The 21,454-nt window shown below is 43.5% G+C and overlaps 1 protein-coding gene across 11 annotated transcripts in view; it reads left to right on the forward strand.

Moving 5' to 3' along the window:
• LOC116952379 (membrane-associated guanylate kinase, WW and PDZ domain-containing protein 1-like) overlaps positions 1-21,454 on the forward strand; it is a 317,826-nt gene that overhangs the window by 286,804 nt on the left and 9,568 nt on the right. For 10 of the 11 annotated variants that reach the window (XM_032971681.2, XM_032971679.2, XM_032971680.2 and 7 more), the window contains 2 exons: positions 1,146-1,289; positions 1,577-1,721. In XM_032971681.2, the coding sequence (XP_032827572.2) occupies positions 1,146-1,289; positions 1,577-1,721 (289 nt within the window). The remainder of the gene's footprint in view (positions 1-1,145; positions 1,290-1,576; positions 1,722-21,454) is intronic. The other variant, XM_032971677.2, reaches the window with a different exon arrangement.

The following is a 21,454-nucleotide window of genomic DNA, read 5'->3' on the forward strand; positions in this document are numbered from 1 at the left end:
TCTTTCCTCTGGAATTGATCAAGATCGAGCTCTCCCCTTTGTGTGAGGCCAACATTTGTTCACACATGGAGAGACTGCCGGCCAACCGGGCGGCCTCGGTCGTGCCGGCTGTGCACGTGGCTGCCTGTAATCCAGCACCGTGGAGGCAGCAGCGAGGGTTGTGTTGGATCACCGCACGCAAATGTGCGAACCGCCCCTTCCCGTCGGTGTCGAGGAGGAAGCCGCAGTAGCCTGGCTGACCAGGAGAAGGCGGTACAGGGAATGTTTACCCCACCTGTTCCATCTGTGTAGGATAGAGAACTTGCCTCCTCGCATGCATGGGTGTTCTCTGAATACTCCGGCTTCCTCCCACTCATGATGAACACTCATTAATTGGCCGAGAACACCTTCATATGTAGAGGACCACAGAGCTTGGGGGGGGAGGGGGGAGTTTTGGAACTGGCTCTCTGCCTGACTGCCTTTCCCGCTCATCTGGTTCCTTGGACCTAGGAGTCGTTTGCTCACTCCCTTCGAGTGTAAAACCCCAACCCTTGCTCACTCCTTTCGAGTGTAAAACCGCAACCCTTGCTCACTCCTTTTGAGTGTAAAACCCCAACCCTTGCTCACTCCCTTCGAGTGTAAAACCCCAACCCTTGCTCACTCCCTTCGAGTGTAAAACCCCAACCCTTGCTCACTCCCTTCGAGTGTAAAACCCCAACCCTTGCTCACTTCGAGTGTAAAACCCCAACCCTTGCTCACTCTTTTCGAGAGTGAGCAAATGCTGTGCGGCGCACTACAAGCCGATATTATTTTTTTTTTTATCCAGAAAGGATCAAACCTAAGCTTGTTACTTTGATACTGGGCAAAAAAAACAGGTCCCATATCGATATTATCTCTCATCATAAATTACCGAGAGGACGTGGAATTTCGACGGCAACTCTCTCCGGGGCGCCGACGACGATAAATGCGACGACTGAACTTGATGCCGACGTGCGGGCGCGCTGAAGCGCCGTGTTTTCACGCCACCTTAGGCACGTGTCGTCGCTCGGCGCCGAATCGATCGTGGTGTGCGTTGCGTGCTGGCTCGCTCGGAAAAGGTGACTGCAGAGTGATAAAGCTCCTGAACGTGCGTTCCGGCGTCCCGTCCACCGGTTTGGGGCGTGCAGGAGGCAGAGTACTACTCTGTAGACCTGGAAAAGGGCCTCAAGGGATTCGGGTTCAGCCTGCGCGGTGGCCACGAGTACAACATGGATCTCTTTATCCTGAGGTTGGCTGAGGACGGCCCGGCCATACGCACCGGCAAGCTGAGGGTAAGGTCACGTAAATCGGGAGTAAATTATTGCCGTCTTCGGGATGTGCCTCGTGTTGTTTCGGAATGACATGCGACGTTCTGGATTCAACTCAAGAACCGAGTCGAGTGTTCTCCAAGCGCGTGGGAGCATAACGCCGGACGTCGTGCCGAACAACGTGCTTGCGTGCCTCTTCCTTTCCAACATAAAGGAAGCCACTGGAGCTTACGCACCCTTAAATCTCAATTGAAAACTCGTTTCCTGAGAACCGCTTATTGACGGGGCTGCGGCGTGTCGGGTCGACGCAGGTCGGCGACCAGATCATCGAGATCGACGGGGAGAGCACCAAGGACATGACGCACGCCCGCGCCATCGAGCTCATCAAGAACAGCAGCGGCCGCGTGCATCTCTTTCTCAAGCGGGGCACGGGCCTTGTGCCTGACTACGGTGGGGGTACGCTCCGTTGTTCTCTCAAACTTTGTTCCACTGCCATCCCCCCGCCCCCCTTCCCACCCCCCCCAACCTCCCACCCCCCCGTACCAAACCGCGTTCGTCTCCAGCACATCATGGCGGCCATTGCCTGCACGTCCACGTTTCCTTGTTGTGCTGTGTCCCCTCGTTAAGCCGCGGTGGCAAGATGTCATCTCCCTCGCCTGGTATGCAGGAGGTCGTCGGTTGGATCCCGACCCATTGCCTGCGTGTCACGTTTCCTGCATGCCACGTTCCCTCGTGTCCCCTTGTTAACAACAAACTATATATGGAGATGCACCTCCGATTGGCTACGTACGGCGCGAAAGAAGTTCAACATACACAAGGTTGTGTGGATTGTGGGGAAAATAGGCGACGCGGATCAGCGCATACCTCGAACCGGCTGACGACTGAATTCCTACAAATGATTACTCATTATTTTTTTTACATTACGAGTATTTACAGTGAACTGAGCTGACCTCTCAGCCGTTATTCAAATCCACAAGCATCCAACAGCAAGTTACGACCCCAGCCAGGAATTAAATTGTCTACCAGTAAATAGTCTTGGGGTATAACGGCGGGAGGTGGCCGAATAATTACCGAGATTGGTGCGCATGTCAGAGCACCGAGCCAGCACAACCAGGAGCCTGTGCTCTCGCATACGAGAGTGGGGCTTGCGTGTACGTACGTTCAACTTATTTCTACACCGTACGTAGCCAACCGTGATAATCTGAGGTGCAACGAACTAGCCCAGGGTTCTTCACTAATTTTCAAGGGGGGGCGTATGGGGGGGGGGGGCACTTTCGCCGACAAGACAACATCAGCGTGAGGGTCCGCCGCTACAGATCTGAGACCATTGGGGGTTTTACAGCACGGTGATGTTGATGATGGGGAATGTTTTCACATTTGTGTGTTGTCGGAGGCCGCACCTCATGGGCCACACATTGGCCGCCAGTGGCACGCGGGCCTTGCAATGAAGAGCGCTGAACTTAACAAAGGGCTTGCACTTGCATAAACAAGTGTGATTACCTTTGCCCAGTCACCAACTTGGTGTTATTGTTAATTCAGTTAAGAGGGGTGCTGTTGTGTGGCGGACAGCAGTGAGAAGCAGTTCTTTAAAGCGTTTCACTGCCATTCCCCAATGCAATACAAGGAATCGTCAGTGTGTAGTGGCTACTGCTGTGCACTAATGCATCGCTGCTTGCCTTGATATGTCAGTGGTGCAATGTAATATGTGACTGTTTAAAAAAATGTTAAATATATATTTAACAAGTTTTGTCATATCACAGATTATAACTGATCACCCTTATATGAGAAATCCAGGGCCTTGCCTCTTCATACATATGTTGGTTTCATTTCACCTTCCAACTCCTTTCCGCGTTGACTGCTATATAATATATTTATAAATACATCTACTGCCATTTCCCCAAATGTCTCTCCAATGCAGGATACAGGAGGAGAGGTGACATAGACTCCGAGTGCCTGCAGTAGCCATCATCACCTCGATGCGTTGCATTGGTCTCTACTCATCGCTTCTGTTTGAAAATAAGATCAATTCCGTTTTTTACATATCACATAATTAAAACCTTACTGCTGAAGCTCATTTTACTCCAGCTGGTTGACTGTTGATGCAATGCTAAGATGCATTGGGGGTAGTGGTGGCGGTGTAACGGTTAGCGTTGCTGCATGACGAACCCGGCGTATGCATGTCTGTTCAACTTCTTTCGCGCCGTACGAAGCCAACCGTGACCTTGAGTACACGGCTGACATCAGTGGCGAGCGTTCCTGGACCCCCCTCTCCACCCCCCTCGCCAAAGCATGCTGCAGTATGCTAAAAAAAACCCCGTGGAGAGACTTTCATTCAGCAGTGGACTGCCAAAGAGGCTGTAAATAAAGACTGGATCTACATGCGCAACACTGCCTCTGGTTCATTGAAATGCATCTTAGACGTCCACCTCCGAGCGTCCGAATTCAATTCCCAGTCAATGGTTGACTCAGATCACCGTCATCTCTCTGTGATCGGTGAACTGATCACCGCCTAGAATTTTTTTATATTTGCCGTAGAAATTTGAAAATTAGAAGTATATTCGCAACCACCATGAATCTGTCAAGAGAGCACAAGATACTTTTTTTTTTAAAGCCATCCGATTTTCCTCTTTTTATGCGAATTTTTTTTGGAAATGTCACTTTTATATATTTTTTTAAAATAAACAAAAATAAATATATAATGATCGTTGTAAACAAAAATGGTTCGTAAATACTGTGGTCCACCGCAGTAGTGACAATAATCGTTAAATACAATGTCTGTTTTTTTTACGGAAGCCACAAAATACCACATAATTGCATAACATCTCTGGGATGAAACTTTAGCGCAGCGGGTGAAAATTGAATATTCTGTCTCTGCACCTGGTCTGGTCTTGGCTCGCAAAACAATGCCCGTTGTGTGGTTCGGGCTTGTTGTCATTTTATCCCACAGAAAGTGTTTTACTTTATTTTTATCGATGTCTCGCCACCGGCATCTGGTTTATGGGCAGCGAATCAAAACAATGAAGCAATCTCCTGGGTACAGCAGGGCCTTAAGAAGATAACAGTGGGGTACAACAGGCCAGTTTATATATTTTTGTTAGACAGCGTGACAATTTTTATAATGGTGTTCCGAAAGTCTCTTGTCGCGTGTCATGTTCTTGTGTTGAAGTGTTTTTTTCATGCATTTATATTAATTTATCCGTGGTCTATTTATAATAATATTGTCCAGTAGTGAAGGAGTGATTTGCACGGTGGTGGTGATGGGTGGTGGTGGTGGTGTTTATATTTACTCTGAACATAGCAACTGTGTGAAAACAATTTTTTTCATGGGTTATTAATTTAGTCAGTGTATTTATCATAATTTTGTGCGGTATTTAAGGAGTCAAATGCACGGTGGAAGTGGTGTTATTTTACTCTGAACATAACAGCTGTGTAAGTCTATTTTAAAAATGTGTTCTGTTGCGGCGAACGTGACGATACACGCTCGTGGCTGCAGGGGTCACGTGAACCTGTTACGTGCAACACGTGCACATGTATTAATATAACTTACTGCATACTCTTTGTTTTTTTCGGTCAAGTCAAGTAGGTAAAAAATACAATAAAAATAAATGAAAAACAACAATTAAATCACGACGTTTCGGAGGCAACACAAGCTTCCTTCATCAGGTGTAAAAAAGGCACAGCAAAAATAACTGTAGAGAGAGCTATTTGTGATGATAGACTGTTATATAGGGTAAGAGGAGGGGGAGGAGCCAGGGAAGACAGGCGCAGCATGGGGGTGTGGGTGGAGCCAGGAAGGCAAAGCACCTGCTGAAAAACATTTGCTGCCTTTTTTACACCTGATGAAGGAAGCTTGTGTTGCCTCTGAAACGTCGTGATTTAATTTAGTTGCTTTCATTTATTTTTATTTTACTTTTTACCTACGTGACTTTACCGAAAAAAAACAATCCTTGCAGTCACGAAAGCTTCAGATCTAGAATAACTTACTGCAGTTTATTTTCAAAGTTCACTAAGCATTATTAAGCGGTTTTTTTTTAATGAACGAAAGATTTGGAAAAAAATGATACGGGGACTCCTCTACTTACCAACTTTCAGAGATACGAACAAACCTGTCCGTATGTCCAGTTGCAGCTGTTCACGATGTTATTGCCTGTTACAAGTTGGTTTATGAAAAGAAGAAGAGAGCAACTGTGCAGACATCTCTTGGTAAGTTTTTCAGGAGAATCGAGAGGAAACATGACCACCAAAGGGAACTTAGCATCTACATCTACAGAACATGAAGAACCAGTGGCATCTACAACTACAGAACATGAAGAACCAGTGGCATCTACATCTACAGAACATGAAGAACCAGTGGCATCTACATCTACAGAACATGAAGAACCAGTGGCATCTATATCTGCAGTACATGAAGAACCAGTGGCATCTACATCTGCAGAACATAAAGAACCAGTGGCATCTACATCTGCAGAACATGAAGAACCAGTGACATCTACATCTGCAGAACGTGAAGAACCAGTGGCATCTATATCTGCAGTACATGAAGAACCAGTGGCATCTAGATCTGCAGAACATAAAGAACCAGTGGCATCTACATCTGCAGAACATGAAGAACCAGTGACATCTACATCTGCAGAACGTAAAGAACCAGTGGCATCTACATCTGCAGAACATAATAAACCAGTGGCATCTACATCTGCAGAACATGAAGAACCAGTGGCATCTACATCTGCAGAACGTGAAGAACCAGTGGCATCTACATCTGCAGAACATAATGAACCAGTGGCATCTACATCTGCAGAACATGAAGAACAAGTGGCATCTACATCTACTGAACATGAAGAACCAGTGGCATCTATATCTGCAGTACATGAAGAACCAGTGGCATCTACATCTGCAGAACATGAAGAACCAGTGACATCTACATCTGCAGAACATGAAGAACCAGCGGCATCTACATCTGCAGAACATGAAGAACCAGTGGCATCTACATCTGCAGAACATAAAAAACCAGTGGCATCTGCACAACGAAGAACCAGTGGCATCTACATCTGCAGAACATGAAGAACCAGTGTCATCTACAACTACAGGAGATTAAATTTCGATTTAAAGCTTTCGTGACTGCAATGATTCATCTTCTTTACCGAAAGAACCAAAGAAGATACAGGAGATTATTCAACTTTTAAAGCCATTTCCCGTGTTTAGTGTACATGCCATACAACATGTTTGGAATTGACTGGAGTAAAGTTGGACTTACGATCAGACCTCTGGAACCTAACTCGTTCATAAGTAGAGGAGTCCCTATATTACACTTACTCGTATATGAGTATAATAAGCATAATCATTTGTTTACATCTCTTTGTCAATCCACAGCTGGGTGAAGGTTTCCCCATGCCATATCATGGGGTGGGTAGTTTGACCATACTTCACCACATTCGTCTGCACATTTTTGGAATGGGGGGGGGGGGGGAGATGCCGTACTGTATCTGATATCACTTCTCCACTGATGTTAGCCGTGACCCGGAATCAGACTTGGGTCGCCAGGTTCATAGTGCAGTTCGCCAACCCCTACACCCCCAACTCGACCCCATTATACACTGCATCTACCAAAAACAACAACAACCGCCATTCGCCACGAAGTAGCGGTGATGTCACCACGGCGCTTGTGCCAGGCTATGTGCACGATAAGGCCACGTGAAGTGTCAAATGCCCGCTGACAGGTCACGGGGCAGACCCAGGTGCCGTGGGTCGGCTGTGTACTAAAACTACACATGCACACACTTGAATGGCCTAATTATGTTTTAACTTTAAACGCTTCCCTTGAGTACGCTACTCGGCGAATTTAAATCACTTTTGTGTAAATCACTTTTGTGTAAACCCCTTTTTTACACCCAATTGGGATCACTGTTCTCAAACTGAAAGCTGAAATCAATTTCTTTAACATTTGAGCAAATTATGTAATAATTGCCAAAGCAGACGCAATTATACACTTACACGTTCTTCTAATGACCCAAATATTCCCTTTTGACTCGGGGACACTTAGCAAGAGAAAGGGTTAGTGCAGTCATTTAAGAATTATGAGTAATTTTCTTGTATTTATTTATTATTTCAGCAGCACACAATGACACCAGAAAATGTCACGGATATTTGTTTAACAGTCACACAATGAGGTCAGGCAGTGGGGGGTTTTTTCTCTCTCTTCGTATTTTCAAATAATGTTTCCCTTCGAACCAAATTGGATTCCAATTCACGAACGTAAGACGTGAAAATGAATGCACTCTAACCCATATTATGGTCAAGGTCAAGAGTTGGCCTCTAACAAATCGGTTATGAAAACAACTTCTGCCCCTTTTGAGACGTGAATGAGGCTCGGGTGTTTTATGGCAGGATGGGATGATGACGTGGCCCAGCAGTCGTGGCAAAACCAACGATGAGAACACACAAAAAAATGAACTCGTCTGAATAAAGGCACAGACTAAGATACGCGAGCTACGTTATTAAATGCGGTGCACCGGAGAATGGTTATGTACGACGATACTGTAAATGATTCGGTGTGTTCATAGATTTGGTTAACCTCATTATATTGGGGTGGGTGCATGCACCGCCCCTCACACCCACATGTAATAACTACGTGTGGCCTAGAAGTTTTTTTTCTGCTTTAGTCGACCAGACTATTTTTCGTCGCCCCCCTCCTCTTTTCCGAACATAGATGGACTCATATTCTTAGTTTTTTCGGTAAAGTCATGTTGAAAGGAAACAACGTGACTTTACCGAAAAAACTAAGAATATGAATTACTGCAGTCACGAAAGCTTTAAATCAAAATAGATGGACTCGTCCATCTGAACAAACTGTCAAATCGCTCTCCGTGGTGCTAACGTTAAAAATAACCGCCACTTTTTTTCAAATTTGCTTGTTGTGGTTTTCACACCTGATGATGATTGCTTGTGTTGCAGTCGAAACGTCGTGAGAATTTTATTGTTTTATATTTGTATTTTATTGTTTCCCTTCTACGTGACTTTACTGAAGTCCACAGACGAGAGGCTGGACTACAATTTCCACACATCATCGACTAGGCTCCGACTAAAAATGAAAAACGTTAACGAAGTGAACGTGCTCAGCAAGTTGTGACATGCAGCTGAAATCATCGTAATAAAAAAATAATAACATCTTGCCCCACGTATGTCGTTAACATTGTGGACTTGCAAAGTAAAAGGAAAATTTTAAAAGTGGCGGCGTTTTGGGCCAATGGCCCTTCTTCACAGCACACAACAGGCCGGAGAGGTAGAGTCTCTACCAACACTTTTTATTAATTTTCAAAGGCCGTGTTATTGACGAATGCGTTGGAATTTCTGTTGTGATTTGACCCCTGTGCACCACTACCAGCGCAGTGTCGCCAAATGACATTGAATCGCCGTCGATTGGCTTTATCTGAGCCGGGTTGAGGTGGAGATTTCTAGGCCATCCCTTTGGTGCAAGGAATTTCATACCAACAAGAAGTTGAGCGACGCCCGTGGCATGCATTGCCCTTACAGAGGCACTCATTGGTGTGAAAATACCAGGCCTTGCCCTCGCTGCCGGTCATGCCTACGGGTGACACCCACTAATTTATATTCATGTGTAAAATAGCTTTATAGCTTTTTGATTTAAAGCTTTTGTGACTGCAGTAATTCATATTCTTAGCTCTTTCGGTAAAGTCACGTTGAAGGGAAACAATAAAAGAATAAAATATATATATAAAACAATAAAATTATCACGACGTTTCGACCATAACACAGCTTTATAGCTCATCGGATTCCTCCTGTATCAATACATATTCCGAATTTGATTTACATTTGTCTTGAGGGTTCTTAAAGTAAAAAAAAACGATGTGCATTACTCATTTAATGGCTGGATACATCACCATAGCTACTGTTCCGGCAATATTGCTCAGACGAATTCCTCATTGTGATTCTTGAAATGTGCTGGCCATTTGCATCATTTCGATTGCCGTGTATCTTCATAGGTTGCGGTTGTTTTTGTTTATTGTAAATTTACTTCCCTGTGACTGATAAAGGGTTGTTTTAGTGGAAAAAGTAGTGTGACTGCGTTTTAAAATAGTTATTCATTATTATTATCGGGAAATAAATTGCCCAGGGTTAATGTTGTAAAAACAGTAATTTAGTTAGTGTTATAAGACCAAACTATAAATGTTTAATTAGCTCATAAGTTGTCTGGCAAAATTTAACTTGGGTGTGTTTTCCGCTCCTCCACCCACACGCAATTTAGCTTAAACATAATCGGTTGAAAATTACCGACGAACGATCGTTACCTTGCACCAATCTAATATTACACCTATTACACCTAATATTACACCTTTTAAAGGAATTTTTTTTAATCCGAAAATTGAAAGGTGTCGATTACGGAGAAGCGCTTTTAAATGTAAGTTTAATCAGGTTGGTATGTGCATTGCATTATCTAAAAACGCTAAAGAAACAAATACAGATAGTCCTCTACTTACGATGGAGATGCATTACGACGACCTCATCGTAAGTCAAAAAATATCGTAAGTCGAAGATGGCCTAGCTTACCCAGGAGTCTTAAAGAATGGTGATAGTTTAGCAAAACAGAGCAATTTACAGCACCGTACTGTATAAACTATATACTTTATGTATTTATGAATTACAATACTGTATTGCACAGTAAAATGTAAAGTAAAAAAACAAGGTAAATTCTTAGCCTACCTATACGAACTGGAATTTAATGGAACGTTTTTTTCAGGAAACAATCCTATCTGCTATAAAAACTTTTAACATGCATTGAACGTATTGTATCGTATCGTGGTAACCCTAAAATGAAATCGCTAAAGCTACGTATCACACATGCATTGAACGTATCATAACGTATCATATTGTACTGGACTCACCAAGATTCTGTCCGTCGTCTGCATACTTGAACGATGTTAGGTTGTTGATGGCAATTTTGTCGTATTGCTATCGCCATCGTAAGATCGAAATATCGTAAGTCGGATCATCGTAATTTGGGGGACTACCTGTATCTAGAAAATACTCCTAAGACGTGCATAGAATTGCTTAAAACGCATTGCTAATGCACTTTATTTGCAACAGAAATCTAACGTTACCCTTTAAGCTGTTGAGCCTTTTTAACGTGGTATTCACGATCTGGCCTTCGAAGCCAAAGTGCCTCTCTGTCCCAAATAGCATGGAGTCGTGCTCATTACTACTGGCGACCCTGAATCGGTGACGGAAATACCACATTCCTATAACAGGAGCCAGTCTTTCCATGGAACATTCGCCGTTGACGTCGCCACAAGGGGCTATTCCAGTGGTTCTTAACCTGGGTTCGATCGAACCCCAGGGGTTCGGTGAGTCGATCTCAGGGGTTCGGCAGAGCCCCCGCCACGGAGGTCCGGACACACTTGAATTATTGTGTAAATTTGTGATGACACACACGGCCCGCTTGGCCATCACTGGCTGCAGATGATCATGCTACACTGCTTGGCCAATCAGCGCTGCGGGGAATTTAGTGCGTACTCAGTAGTCAACGTGTGACTGTTGTTGTCGTACGTCGTGTGATTTCTTTAATATTTTATCCATACTAACTATGTCGGGCAAAAGAAGAAAGTGGTCGGACGAATATGTACAACATGGATTCTCATGTATCACGGAGCGTGATGGGAGTGAGCGTCCTATCTGCATGATTTGCAACGCCAAGTTGAGCAACTCTAGTCTTGCACCGGCAAAACTAAAGGAACACTTCTTGAAGCTGCATGGAGACGGGGAATACAAGAACACAACACTTGCTGAATTCAGGGTCAAGAGAGCCAGATTCGATGAAAGGGCCACTCTGCCTGCTCTTGGATTTGTACCTGTTAACAAACCGATCCTGACAGCATCGTACGAAGTTGCTTACCTGATCGCAAAGCAGAGCAAGCCACACACCATTGGTGAAACACTTGTGAAACCAGCTGCATTAAAGATGGCGAATCTGATACTCGGAACAGCGGCCGAAGGTAAATTATCCCAAATTCCCCTTTCAAATGACACCGTCAGTGACAGAATAGAAGACATGAGTAAAGACATCTTGGCTCAAGTAGTCGCGGATCTGATTTCAAGCCCGGCAAAATTCAGCCTTCAACTCGATGAAACCACAGACGTTTCTGATCTAAGCCAGCTTGCTGTTTTTATACGCTATGTGAAAGACGACATGATAAAAGAAGAGTTTTTATTTTGTAAGCCTCTAACAACAACAACTAAGGCAGCCGATGTGAAGAAGCTTGTGGATGACTTCTTCAGAGACAACAATCTTTCATGGGATATGGTTTCTGCAGTTTGTACGGACGGAGCTCCAGTCATGCTGGGAAGAAAGTCTGGTTTTGGTGCGCTAGTAAAGGCCGATGCACCACACATCATTGTGACGCATTGTATTCTGCACAGGCATGCGTTGGCAACAAAAACCTTACCTCCAAAAATGACAGAAGTATTAAAAACTGTGGTGGAATGTGTGAACTATGTGCGAAAAAGTGCTCTGAGGCACCGCATCTTCAGTGAGCTGTGTAAAGAAATGGGCCCTGAATTTGAGGTACTTCTGCTCCATTCTAATATTCGGTGGTTATCCCGGGGACAGGTGCTGAATCGTGTTTTTGCCATGCGTGTGGAATTAGCCCTGTTTTTGCAAGAGCACCAACACTGCCATGCAGATTGCTTCAAAAATCCTGAGTTCATTCTCATTTTAGCGTACATGGCTGATATATTCGCAGCTCTCAATCATCTCAATCAGCAGATGCAGGGTGGTGGAGTCAATATCATGGAAGCGGAAGAACACCTGAAGGCTTTTCAAAAAAAGCTACCGTTATGGAAACGACGAACAGAGAACAATAACTTCGCAAACTTCCCGCTTCTGGACGACTGTGCAAGTAAGATCGAAGATGTGTCTGGAATCGGAGATATTTCTGTATCCACGGAACTGAAGCAAACAATTGCCACGCACTTAGATGAGCTTGCAAAGTCTCTCGACGGATATTTCCCTACAAGAGAGTCATATCCAGCATGGGTGAGACAGCCGTTCACGTTTGCTGTTGAAACAGCAGATGTCAATGATGAATTCCTCGACGAAATCATTGAAATTCAGCAGAGCCAGGTTCAACAGCAACTCTTCAGAACAACAACGCTCTCAACGTTTTGGTGTTGACAAATGAACAAGTATCCAGTTATTGCTAAGAAAGCCCTGGATTTTTTTATACCATTTGTTACAACATATCTTTGTGAGCAATCCTTTTCGAGGATGCTGGACATAAAAACGAAGAAAAGGAACAGACTTTGCTGTGAAAATGACATGAGAGTGGCACTTGCCAAGGTGAAGCCACGCATATCTGAACTGATCTCTCAAAGGCAACAGCAGAAGTCACATTGATTTCCAGGTATGTAATTTGTTGTGAGTTTATGCGTTGTGTTGGTTTTATTCTTTGAACAAGGTAATGTTCATGCACGGCTCATTTTGTGTACCAGTAAAACACATATCTACGTCTTGAATTTGAAAAAAATCACATTTTATTTTTCACTAAAGAGGGGTTCGGTGAATGCGCATATGAAACTGGTGGGGTTCGGTACCTCCAACAAGGTTAAGAACCACTGGGCTATTCATTCTATCAACCCCAAAGGTATGATGGGCTGAGTAATCCCGCAACCGGAATTTGAACTCGCAGTGTCACCTGAGCTGGACAGTGTGGCATTACTGCTCAACGAGCATCATTATTTGTAAATAACAGACTTGAAATAAAAATCAATCACTGGGTTTTGACAACTTATTTTAATATTCATCTTTATGCATTAACTCTCCATTGTTTTTCGGTGATAGTCCTCTTTTATGGGGTAGAAATATTTGCAAATATACAGCTGTTGGTACATTTGAATTGACACCTTTAGAACGTATTCTTGGTTCTTTCGGTAAAGTCACCACGTAGAAGAAGGGAAACAATACAATAATAAAAATATAAAACAATCACATTCTCACGACGTTTCGACTGTAACACCAAGCAATCATCATCAGGTGTGAAAACCACAGCAAGAAAATTAGAAAAAAGTGGCGGTTTTATTATTTTATTATTTTATTGTTTCCCTTCTACGTGGTGACTTTACCGAAAGAACCAAGAATATGAATCCCCGCAGTCATGAAAGCTTTAAATCAAAACCTTTAGAACACATATTTTTTCCACTGAGATTTTATCTAGGTTTTTTTGTTTTAAAAACTAGAAACATTTGCGAGGAGGAATTGTGGCACAGCGGTTAGCGCACCGCAATGTGAACCCAGCCACTTGAGTTAGGTTCCCCGGCTAATAACAGCGGTGAGTGCTATTTGAATCGTTCCTGGGCAACCCGCACTCACCATTGTGGTGAAGTATGGTCAAATGGCCCCAAAAAACTGATGTAGCTGAGGGGAGGCTAAAAAGGGCACTACATTTTTTTTTTTCAACTTGTACTATGAGACATTATCAAACATTAGTTCTTAAATATTACACTACAGATTTCAGTAAACTCCTAAGATCCGAAAATGTGTTTCACCATATACGGTACAGTACTAATACCTATGATATTATCTAAAACGATTGTTACGTGGATTCTCACGTCTAGCCAGAAAATCAAAGTATTGAGGCGGTATACATATAAAATCAAATTTCATTGCTCATCCTACATACATTTACGTTGATACATATTAGATTACCCTGTAAATAAATTAAAAGGATCATACGCCAAAATGTGCATGAATATTTATGGGGATATGTGTGGTCACATGATTTATACATATCGTTTGGTATATACATTATCATGTTCATATGTAAGCCTTAGGAATGGTTGTTTATAAGGGTTTATTTTATAGATAGTATGATCAAAATATATATTCAGCTGGGATATTCTCGTCAAAGTTTTAGTGTCATTTTACTATTTTAACAGTGTGCATTAACACACGAAAGGCAAATATGGATTGTTATAAGAATGCAATATGTTTTAGTAATCATACCAAAGATAACATAAATTGCATTTATGACAAGTTCTCACTAACCACATGCTTTTTTTTCATCCCTTTCAATGGATTCATTTCAGCCCTGCTAATATTTGAAGATAATTGTACAATAACATTAATAGTCACAGAAAACCTAACTAAACTATTTTTTTATTTTACCAGGTAAGGCCCATTGAGATATACAGCTCTTTTTTAGACACAACCTAACCACAAAAAACAGCTCAACGAAGTGGCTCATGATGTGGAAATGTATAGCGGCCAAACACTCTAAACGCATGATTCTAAATGTGGAGGGAAAAAAAAAACAGAGGACCCGGACAAAAATCCACGCAACCACGAGGAGAGAGACACGCAAACTCCAAATATACAGGCGTCGGGTTTGGGATCGAACCCACGACCACCTGTATACCGGGCGAGGTAGTTAACATCTCATTACCACCGTGGTAGCCACAGCGCAGTGTTATTCAGCCGAGAGGCTCTGTGGTAGAATGAACAACTCACAAGGTCGTCTATTTGAATTTGGGTTTCAGCCACCTCCAAGTTAACCAAGTTGTCAAGGGTGGTGATGAGGGCTTGGCCTGGACACCAATGACTACACACACAAAAAATCCCATTCTCTTTTTTTGTGGTTCTGAGAATAAGCCATCAGACGATTATATAACGAGGCACCTGGGAAAAGTTTCAAACCCCTTGTGCTGATAAGAAGTCACTAGAATGGATCTCAGAAGTAGTTCTATGATGTCCACTTCTGTGGGACTTCATGATTTGATGATTTATTTCACTGCAAGAGTTCTGACACGATTGGATAAAATCTCGAAAATCTATATATATACAGTAAAAAAAAAGGTTGACAGCTCAAATCTCTTTTTTGAGAATCGGCTAACCCGATGGGGGGAGTCTTTCCCTTGCCATAGGAATTTCAAATGATCCCCCATTTCTCTGGGCCACCGTTGAAGACCAGCAACCACCCTATTCTGACGTGAGCAAGGAGGCACTTTGACCTGAATAATGCCGCAATGAATAAGCACAGGTTGGGCAAAGACGGGAGCCTAGCATACTAACGCAGCCTTTCTTTGCCTCTTTGTTTCTTGTGCTGCCGCAACAAATGCCCCTTGCTGGGCCATGGCCCAGGATTGGCCCCCTATTACTACCCCTCCTTGTGTCTCAACGACAACAGGCCAACATCGGCCTATTTCTACCTGATGGGGCGGCCGAAAGAGCGGGTTCGTAAATGCACTCTGCTGTGGCACCTGCTTACAGCTGCACTCCAGCGCTCCCAGATCGAGATTGGTCACGGTTCAAATACATAGCGGAGGCCAGGCCAAATTAAAACGCTGCGGGGGCGGGGGGGGAGATGTTATATTGCAGAAAGGGGGGGTTTCAATGGAACCCGCTACCCCCCCCAAAAAAAAATTGCTTGCATCCACTTTGTAACTGCATTTAGTGCAATATTTATTATGATGCATTTGTAAACATTGGACTTGTTTTTTTAAAAAAAACATGGGGAGAAAATCTAGATTTGAAGCTTTCGTGACTGCAGGAATCCATATTCTGGTTCTTTCGGTAAAGTCACGTCGGTATATATTGTTTTTTATTTTATACCTACATGACGTTACCGAAAGAACCAGAGAGTATGGGGAGAAAAGTGTATATTTTACAGGTGGATGGGTGGCTTATGTGGCTAATGCCCCTGGGAGAGAGAGCAGAACTGAGCCAGGAGCACAGCTGGAAGCCTGGGTCCTAATCTGGGTTTCAGTCACCCATGATTAAACCAAGGTCTCATAATGCAGTCCAGTAATATTGGTACGATGGTCTCAGCCCGACAACCCCATAACTTAACAAAAATTCCTCCCATTAAATTGTAATTTTTTTCTAAATTTGATGTATTGCATCTGCTTCGAGTACATTCTAGTTGTTATGAGACGAATATATTTAACAGGTTGTGGAGGGAAAGGACTGTCCAGGTACTGGATGGGAGAGGGCTGTTAAAGGGACTCCACAATCCAATCTGTGGTGACGTCTTCCAAGAGCCATTCCCTGATGCAACGGGATGTTCTAACCGGTCGCCTGAGCTCCGAATGAATTTTTATTCAGCTCATGACACAACCCCGATAAAGAATGATTGGTATATAATTGCTGTCATGTCAACAAATTTTGTTGAATAAATGTGTTAAATTAAATGTAGGACAAACGTTTGATCAACATTGATTTCCAACTAATTATTCAGGAACAGCCAATTCCACAGAAATAAGTTTCACGACAAATATGAGCCCGTTGATATGGGGACACAGAAAGGTTACCTTTTGATCTGGGAGGGCTGTCTTTCATGATCGTTGCACGCTTTGTTTGCCATTTCACCACTGACGCTGAACTCTGAAATGTTTCAGGAGCGTGGAAGTTTTCTTTAGATGCTTGGTTCGAGTTGAGGATGCGTGCCGACAAAACACATCTCATCACCCACGCACCAGTGTGCCGACGTGCAGAGAGAGGCTATTGGCTTGATTGCCACGTGACGACAATTTAGTCTGAAAACCGTGCATCTGCGTGTCATTCTTTTATCGGTGTGCTTTTAATTTCTGGAGACGAATCGTGCATTCCCAAGACTCCCTGGAGATCTTGACACGGTATGAAAGAGAGACGTGCATTCAGTGCAGGCGCTGCACGACCCTGTATCTTCGGCAACAACGAAAAAGCAGCGAAACATACGCCACTACAAAAGCCGGTCGGTCAATTCGCGTATAACCTGGCCGTCCGTGCGCCCGCGCGCATTTATTCTCCTATGCAAAGGCAATGGCCGGGAAGGGCAAGAGAGCTTTCGGATCGGGTCACTCGTTCTGCATCACCGACGTCTCTGCCAGTGACGTCACGTGCACGGTGCCACCACCTGTGACCCGGGGGCACCCTTTCTGGTGCGAGCGTGACTCTTACTTAAAATGACTTGGCGGGGGGACGCACATGGAACGGCGCGATTTAAAAGCAGCCTTTGCTCCAATCCGTAAGTGATGAGAATACGCCCCCCCCCCGCCTCCCTCCCCATCACAACAAATAATATTTCGCAGTCTTGCTCTCTGGCTGTTTTTTTTCTTTTTTGGGGGGGGGAGAGGGGGGCGGTTTGCAGACATTACCATTGCATAGGAGATGCAGTGTACATTTGTGGGCGTGATGGATGCAAATGCCCATACAAGGCAACAGGGAAAGCACCATTGGGCACTTGATGTTGTACGAATTGTCGAGAGGGCAATAGCGTTTCCCCGATTAGCATATCATTTACAAGAGGGAATGTGGCAGAGAAGATGAGGCAAATGAGAAGAAAACGATCAGTAAACGACACTGCAAATGAGAGATTAAATGAGAGACGCGCAGCAATGCCTAACCCAGACATGCCTCCGACTGTTACGTGATTGTGCACACTAAGGTCAAAGTGATGGGAAAACGAACTTACTAATCAAGGAGACTGCATGGCATGTTGCATTGCTTATAAATGCTCTGCGTGTTTTCAAGGTAATTATTTGCTCTCTGTAGAAAGAAAGAGCTCCTTATGACTCAACCGTGCTTGTTGATTGGTAGCGCCCTCTTTAACTGGGCTGTGTCTGGACATCTGTGAAACTGTTGGACATCTGTGAAAGAGCTTTATAAGCTCATCGGTTTCCTCCAGTGCGAAAACATATTCTGATTATGATGTCTGCCAAATAAGAATTGCACGAACTTGAGCGATGGGTGTAAACATCTGAATCTAGGTAAAGTGTGACGTTTAAAGGCAGATCTGAATGGGCCACATTAATGGTGGGTAAAAAAATAACGAGAGTTCAAATCTCAAGCACGCTCTGTAAACGATGGGTGGAAGCCATCGCAATAGGAGAATGCGTGCTGCCTGAAAGCTAAGACGTTTAACAACACGCAGAGGTGTGCTGCTCACACGGCAGGAAGGTACGACTCCCAGCATGCCTTGTAGGCGTGTCATGTGATTACATTTCATATACAGGTTTCCCTCGCCTTTACGTGGCGGCGGTGGTAGTAGCGGACGCGTTCCAAAACAAGGGAGCCCAAAGCGAAACCGCACGGGGGAGGCAGCTGCCTGTTGAGTCGCCCGCACAGTGCACAATGTTGTCCCACGTCCCAGTGACGGACTTGGCACAAAAAAGTCGGCCCGGGCATTTGCAAATACACCGGCCCAAATTCAGACTATTGCAAAGCAAATAATTTTGTTTACCCTGATCACATTTGCAATTTCCCAAAACAGACCACCCCACCGGCCCTCGGAATGGACTGGCCCACCAGGGCATTTGTTCGGTGGACTGCTGCTCTATGGCCAGTCCGGGCCTGCCACGTCCGACCGCATAGCAGCGTGTATGAGTGAATTCAAGCAGCATAGTAGAGCAAATTTTGTGTAGAAATCGGTTAGCCGCATACACAGCGCGAAATCGCACAAACCGCACCCGTCCAAAGCGAGGGAAAACCATTACAATTTTCTCAACCATGTCCAGACCACCAGCTCAAAAAAGCCCAATGCGTTATTTAGACCACCAACTCGGAGTTTAAAAAAAATGCGTGGCTGGGACTGTATTGAGGACACAAGACGGTCTGCTTGGGTCTCTGTTTCACCGCTGCCTGAATCGGGATAGGCACCTTTTCAACCTGGTGTGTTGGTGGACTATGCGAGGGCAATACAAGTGATGGAGGCTTAAATTTCGATTTAAAGCTTTCGTGACTGCAGGGATTCATCTTCTGGGTTATTTCGGTAAAGTCACGTAGAATGGGAATAAAATAATGAAAATAATAACAATAAAATTATCACGACGTTTCGGCCACAACACAAGTAGCCTTCCTCAGGTGAAGAAACAGGACTGTCCAGAAGACAGCGCTTGAGTGAACACTGCCAAGCATGGGCAGCGTCTTTTAAGCTGTGTGGGAGGAACAGAGCGCCTTGACAAAGGAGTTTACATATAAATTAGCATGTAACTGGGGAATTAGCATGATGTTGGTGTGAGGGATTAGCACCACGGAGAGCGACGAGCTATGTTCAGACGGACGAGGGGAGGGGGGAGAGGAATTTACATATAAATTAGCATGTAACTGGGGGACTAGCATAATGTTGGTGTGAGGGATTAGCAGCAGTTTACATATCAACAGTAAATTACAGTAAATTACAGTAAATTATTGTTGATATGTAAACTGCTGCTAATCCCTCACACCAACATCATGCTAGTCCCCCAGTTACATGCTAATTTATATGTAACCTCCTTTGTCAAGGCGCTCTGTTCCTCCCACACAGCTTAAAAGACGCTGCCCATGCTTGGCAGGGTTCAATCAAGCGCCGTCTTCCGGACAGTCCTGTTTCTTCACCTGAGGAAGGTTACTTGTGTTGTGGCCGAAATGTCGTGAGAATTTTATTCTGTTATTATTATTTTTTTATTATTATTTTATTCCCATTCTACGTGACTTTACCGAAAGAACCCAGAAGATGATGGAGGCTTGTACTTGCATTTGTCTGCAGTAACTGTTACGGATGTTAAATCTTTACAATACAGTCGTGGTGAGTGCACCACATTATGATTCGAGGGATAGTTAAACTTGTTTCAAATGTTATATTGTACACTTTCGATAAGGTCCACAATCTTATACTGATGTCAAGATATACGATTTTCAAAAGACTAGTTATAGTTTCCTTTTACATTTTCGTGATAAACAGTTGGCCTAACACAATCTCTCAAGTGATTTATCTAACAATTGTCCAATAGATAACATTATGGCTGCTGTATATCACGTGAAAAGAATAAAAATAGTCACCCTCGCGGATACTTTGTTTTGTTTAGTCAACGCAGAATTTAAATGGGGTAAAAGTAAAATTGTTTTACCCAGTTTTCTCCACAAGTTGGCAGCAAGTTTTCATGTACACAAGCAAGACGAAACACAAGCCACATTCATCTTGCGAGGCATAAGAACACACTCATCTTCCAGTGTAAACAATACATCGGCCTGCGGTTTTGATTTGAAGCCATGAATCTTGCAAGGCAGGTTATCTCTGCGCCGTACTCGGCATAAAACGGCACAAAATAACTTTTGTGCAGCTATAAAAGCCATAAACGTCAGCAAAACTTCCACAGCGATGGGCAACTACACAAGGCAATCCTAACGCAAAACTAATAACGGTTATTGATTTAAAGCTTTTCGTGACTGCAGGGATTCATATTCTTGGTTCTTTCGGTAAAATCACGTCGGTATATATATTTTTTTATTTTATACCTACGTGACGTTACCGAAAGAACCAGAGAGTATGGGGAGAAAAGTGTATATTTTGTGTTTGACCATCTTAACACCTGTTTTATTCCCATGAAGGGTCAAGCCTATTCTTTTTATTTTCATCATAAACAAACGAACTATTTTTTTATTTAAAGCTTTTGTGACTGCAGGTAAAGTCACGTAGAAGGGAAACAATAAAATAATAAAAATATAAAACAAAATTCTCACGACGTTTCGACTGCAACACAAGCAATCATCATCAGGTGTGAAAACCACAGCAAGAACATTTTTTAAATTTTATTGTTTCCCTTCTACGTGACTTTACCGAAAGAACCAAGAATATAATAACGGTTAGTTTTATGCTTTCAGTTGTCAGGAGGGAATTTTTAATTGGTGAAACACCGAATTAGTTTATTGACTCCTTTGAGTTGCAAAATATTGAAGCAATCTTTTAAAATACTGTAGCGTGTGACATGTGATATTAAAATGTACAATGCAATCTCAAATTACCTGTAGTCTGGGGGAAAAAAAATGTATGCCTGGATCTCTTGCAAATATGTTTTGATGTTACCACAACTGTGTTTGTTTGAAAACGCTGTTCACCCTGATGACAAAAGAGAACCTGAGGTTTTACGTAAAGTTTTCATAGCCACGTTACGGTGACAAAGCACACTGATGCACAACATGAAACAAGTGCTTTACTAACACCACATTGACTAGAGGCGTGGACATGTGATCTCTGTGTATTGTGGCCTTAATATCGAGTGGGGGGGTAGGGCGATCTTAAATGGGGGGGGGGGCCTGACTAAAAAGGATACGAACCACTCTACATATATACACTACGTGCACGATATGAACTGAATTTATATTCAGCAGAAAACAAAATATCTCGCATTGTGTGCTGTTTATTGTCAGTATGGAAAAAAAACGGTCA

Source organism: Petromyzon marinus, chromosome 46 (assembly GCF_048934315.1).
Source record: "Petromyzon marinus isolate PM22_M1 ecotype Great Lakes invasive population chromosome 46, UKy_Petmar_22M1.pri1.0, whole genome shotgun sequence".
In the NCBI taxonomy this organism is placed as follows: domain Eukaryota; kingdom Metazoa; phylum Chordata; class Hyperoartia; order Petromyzontiformes; family Petromyzontidae; genus Petromyzon; species Petromyzon marinus.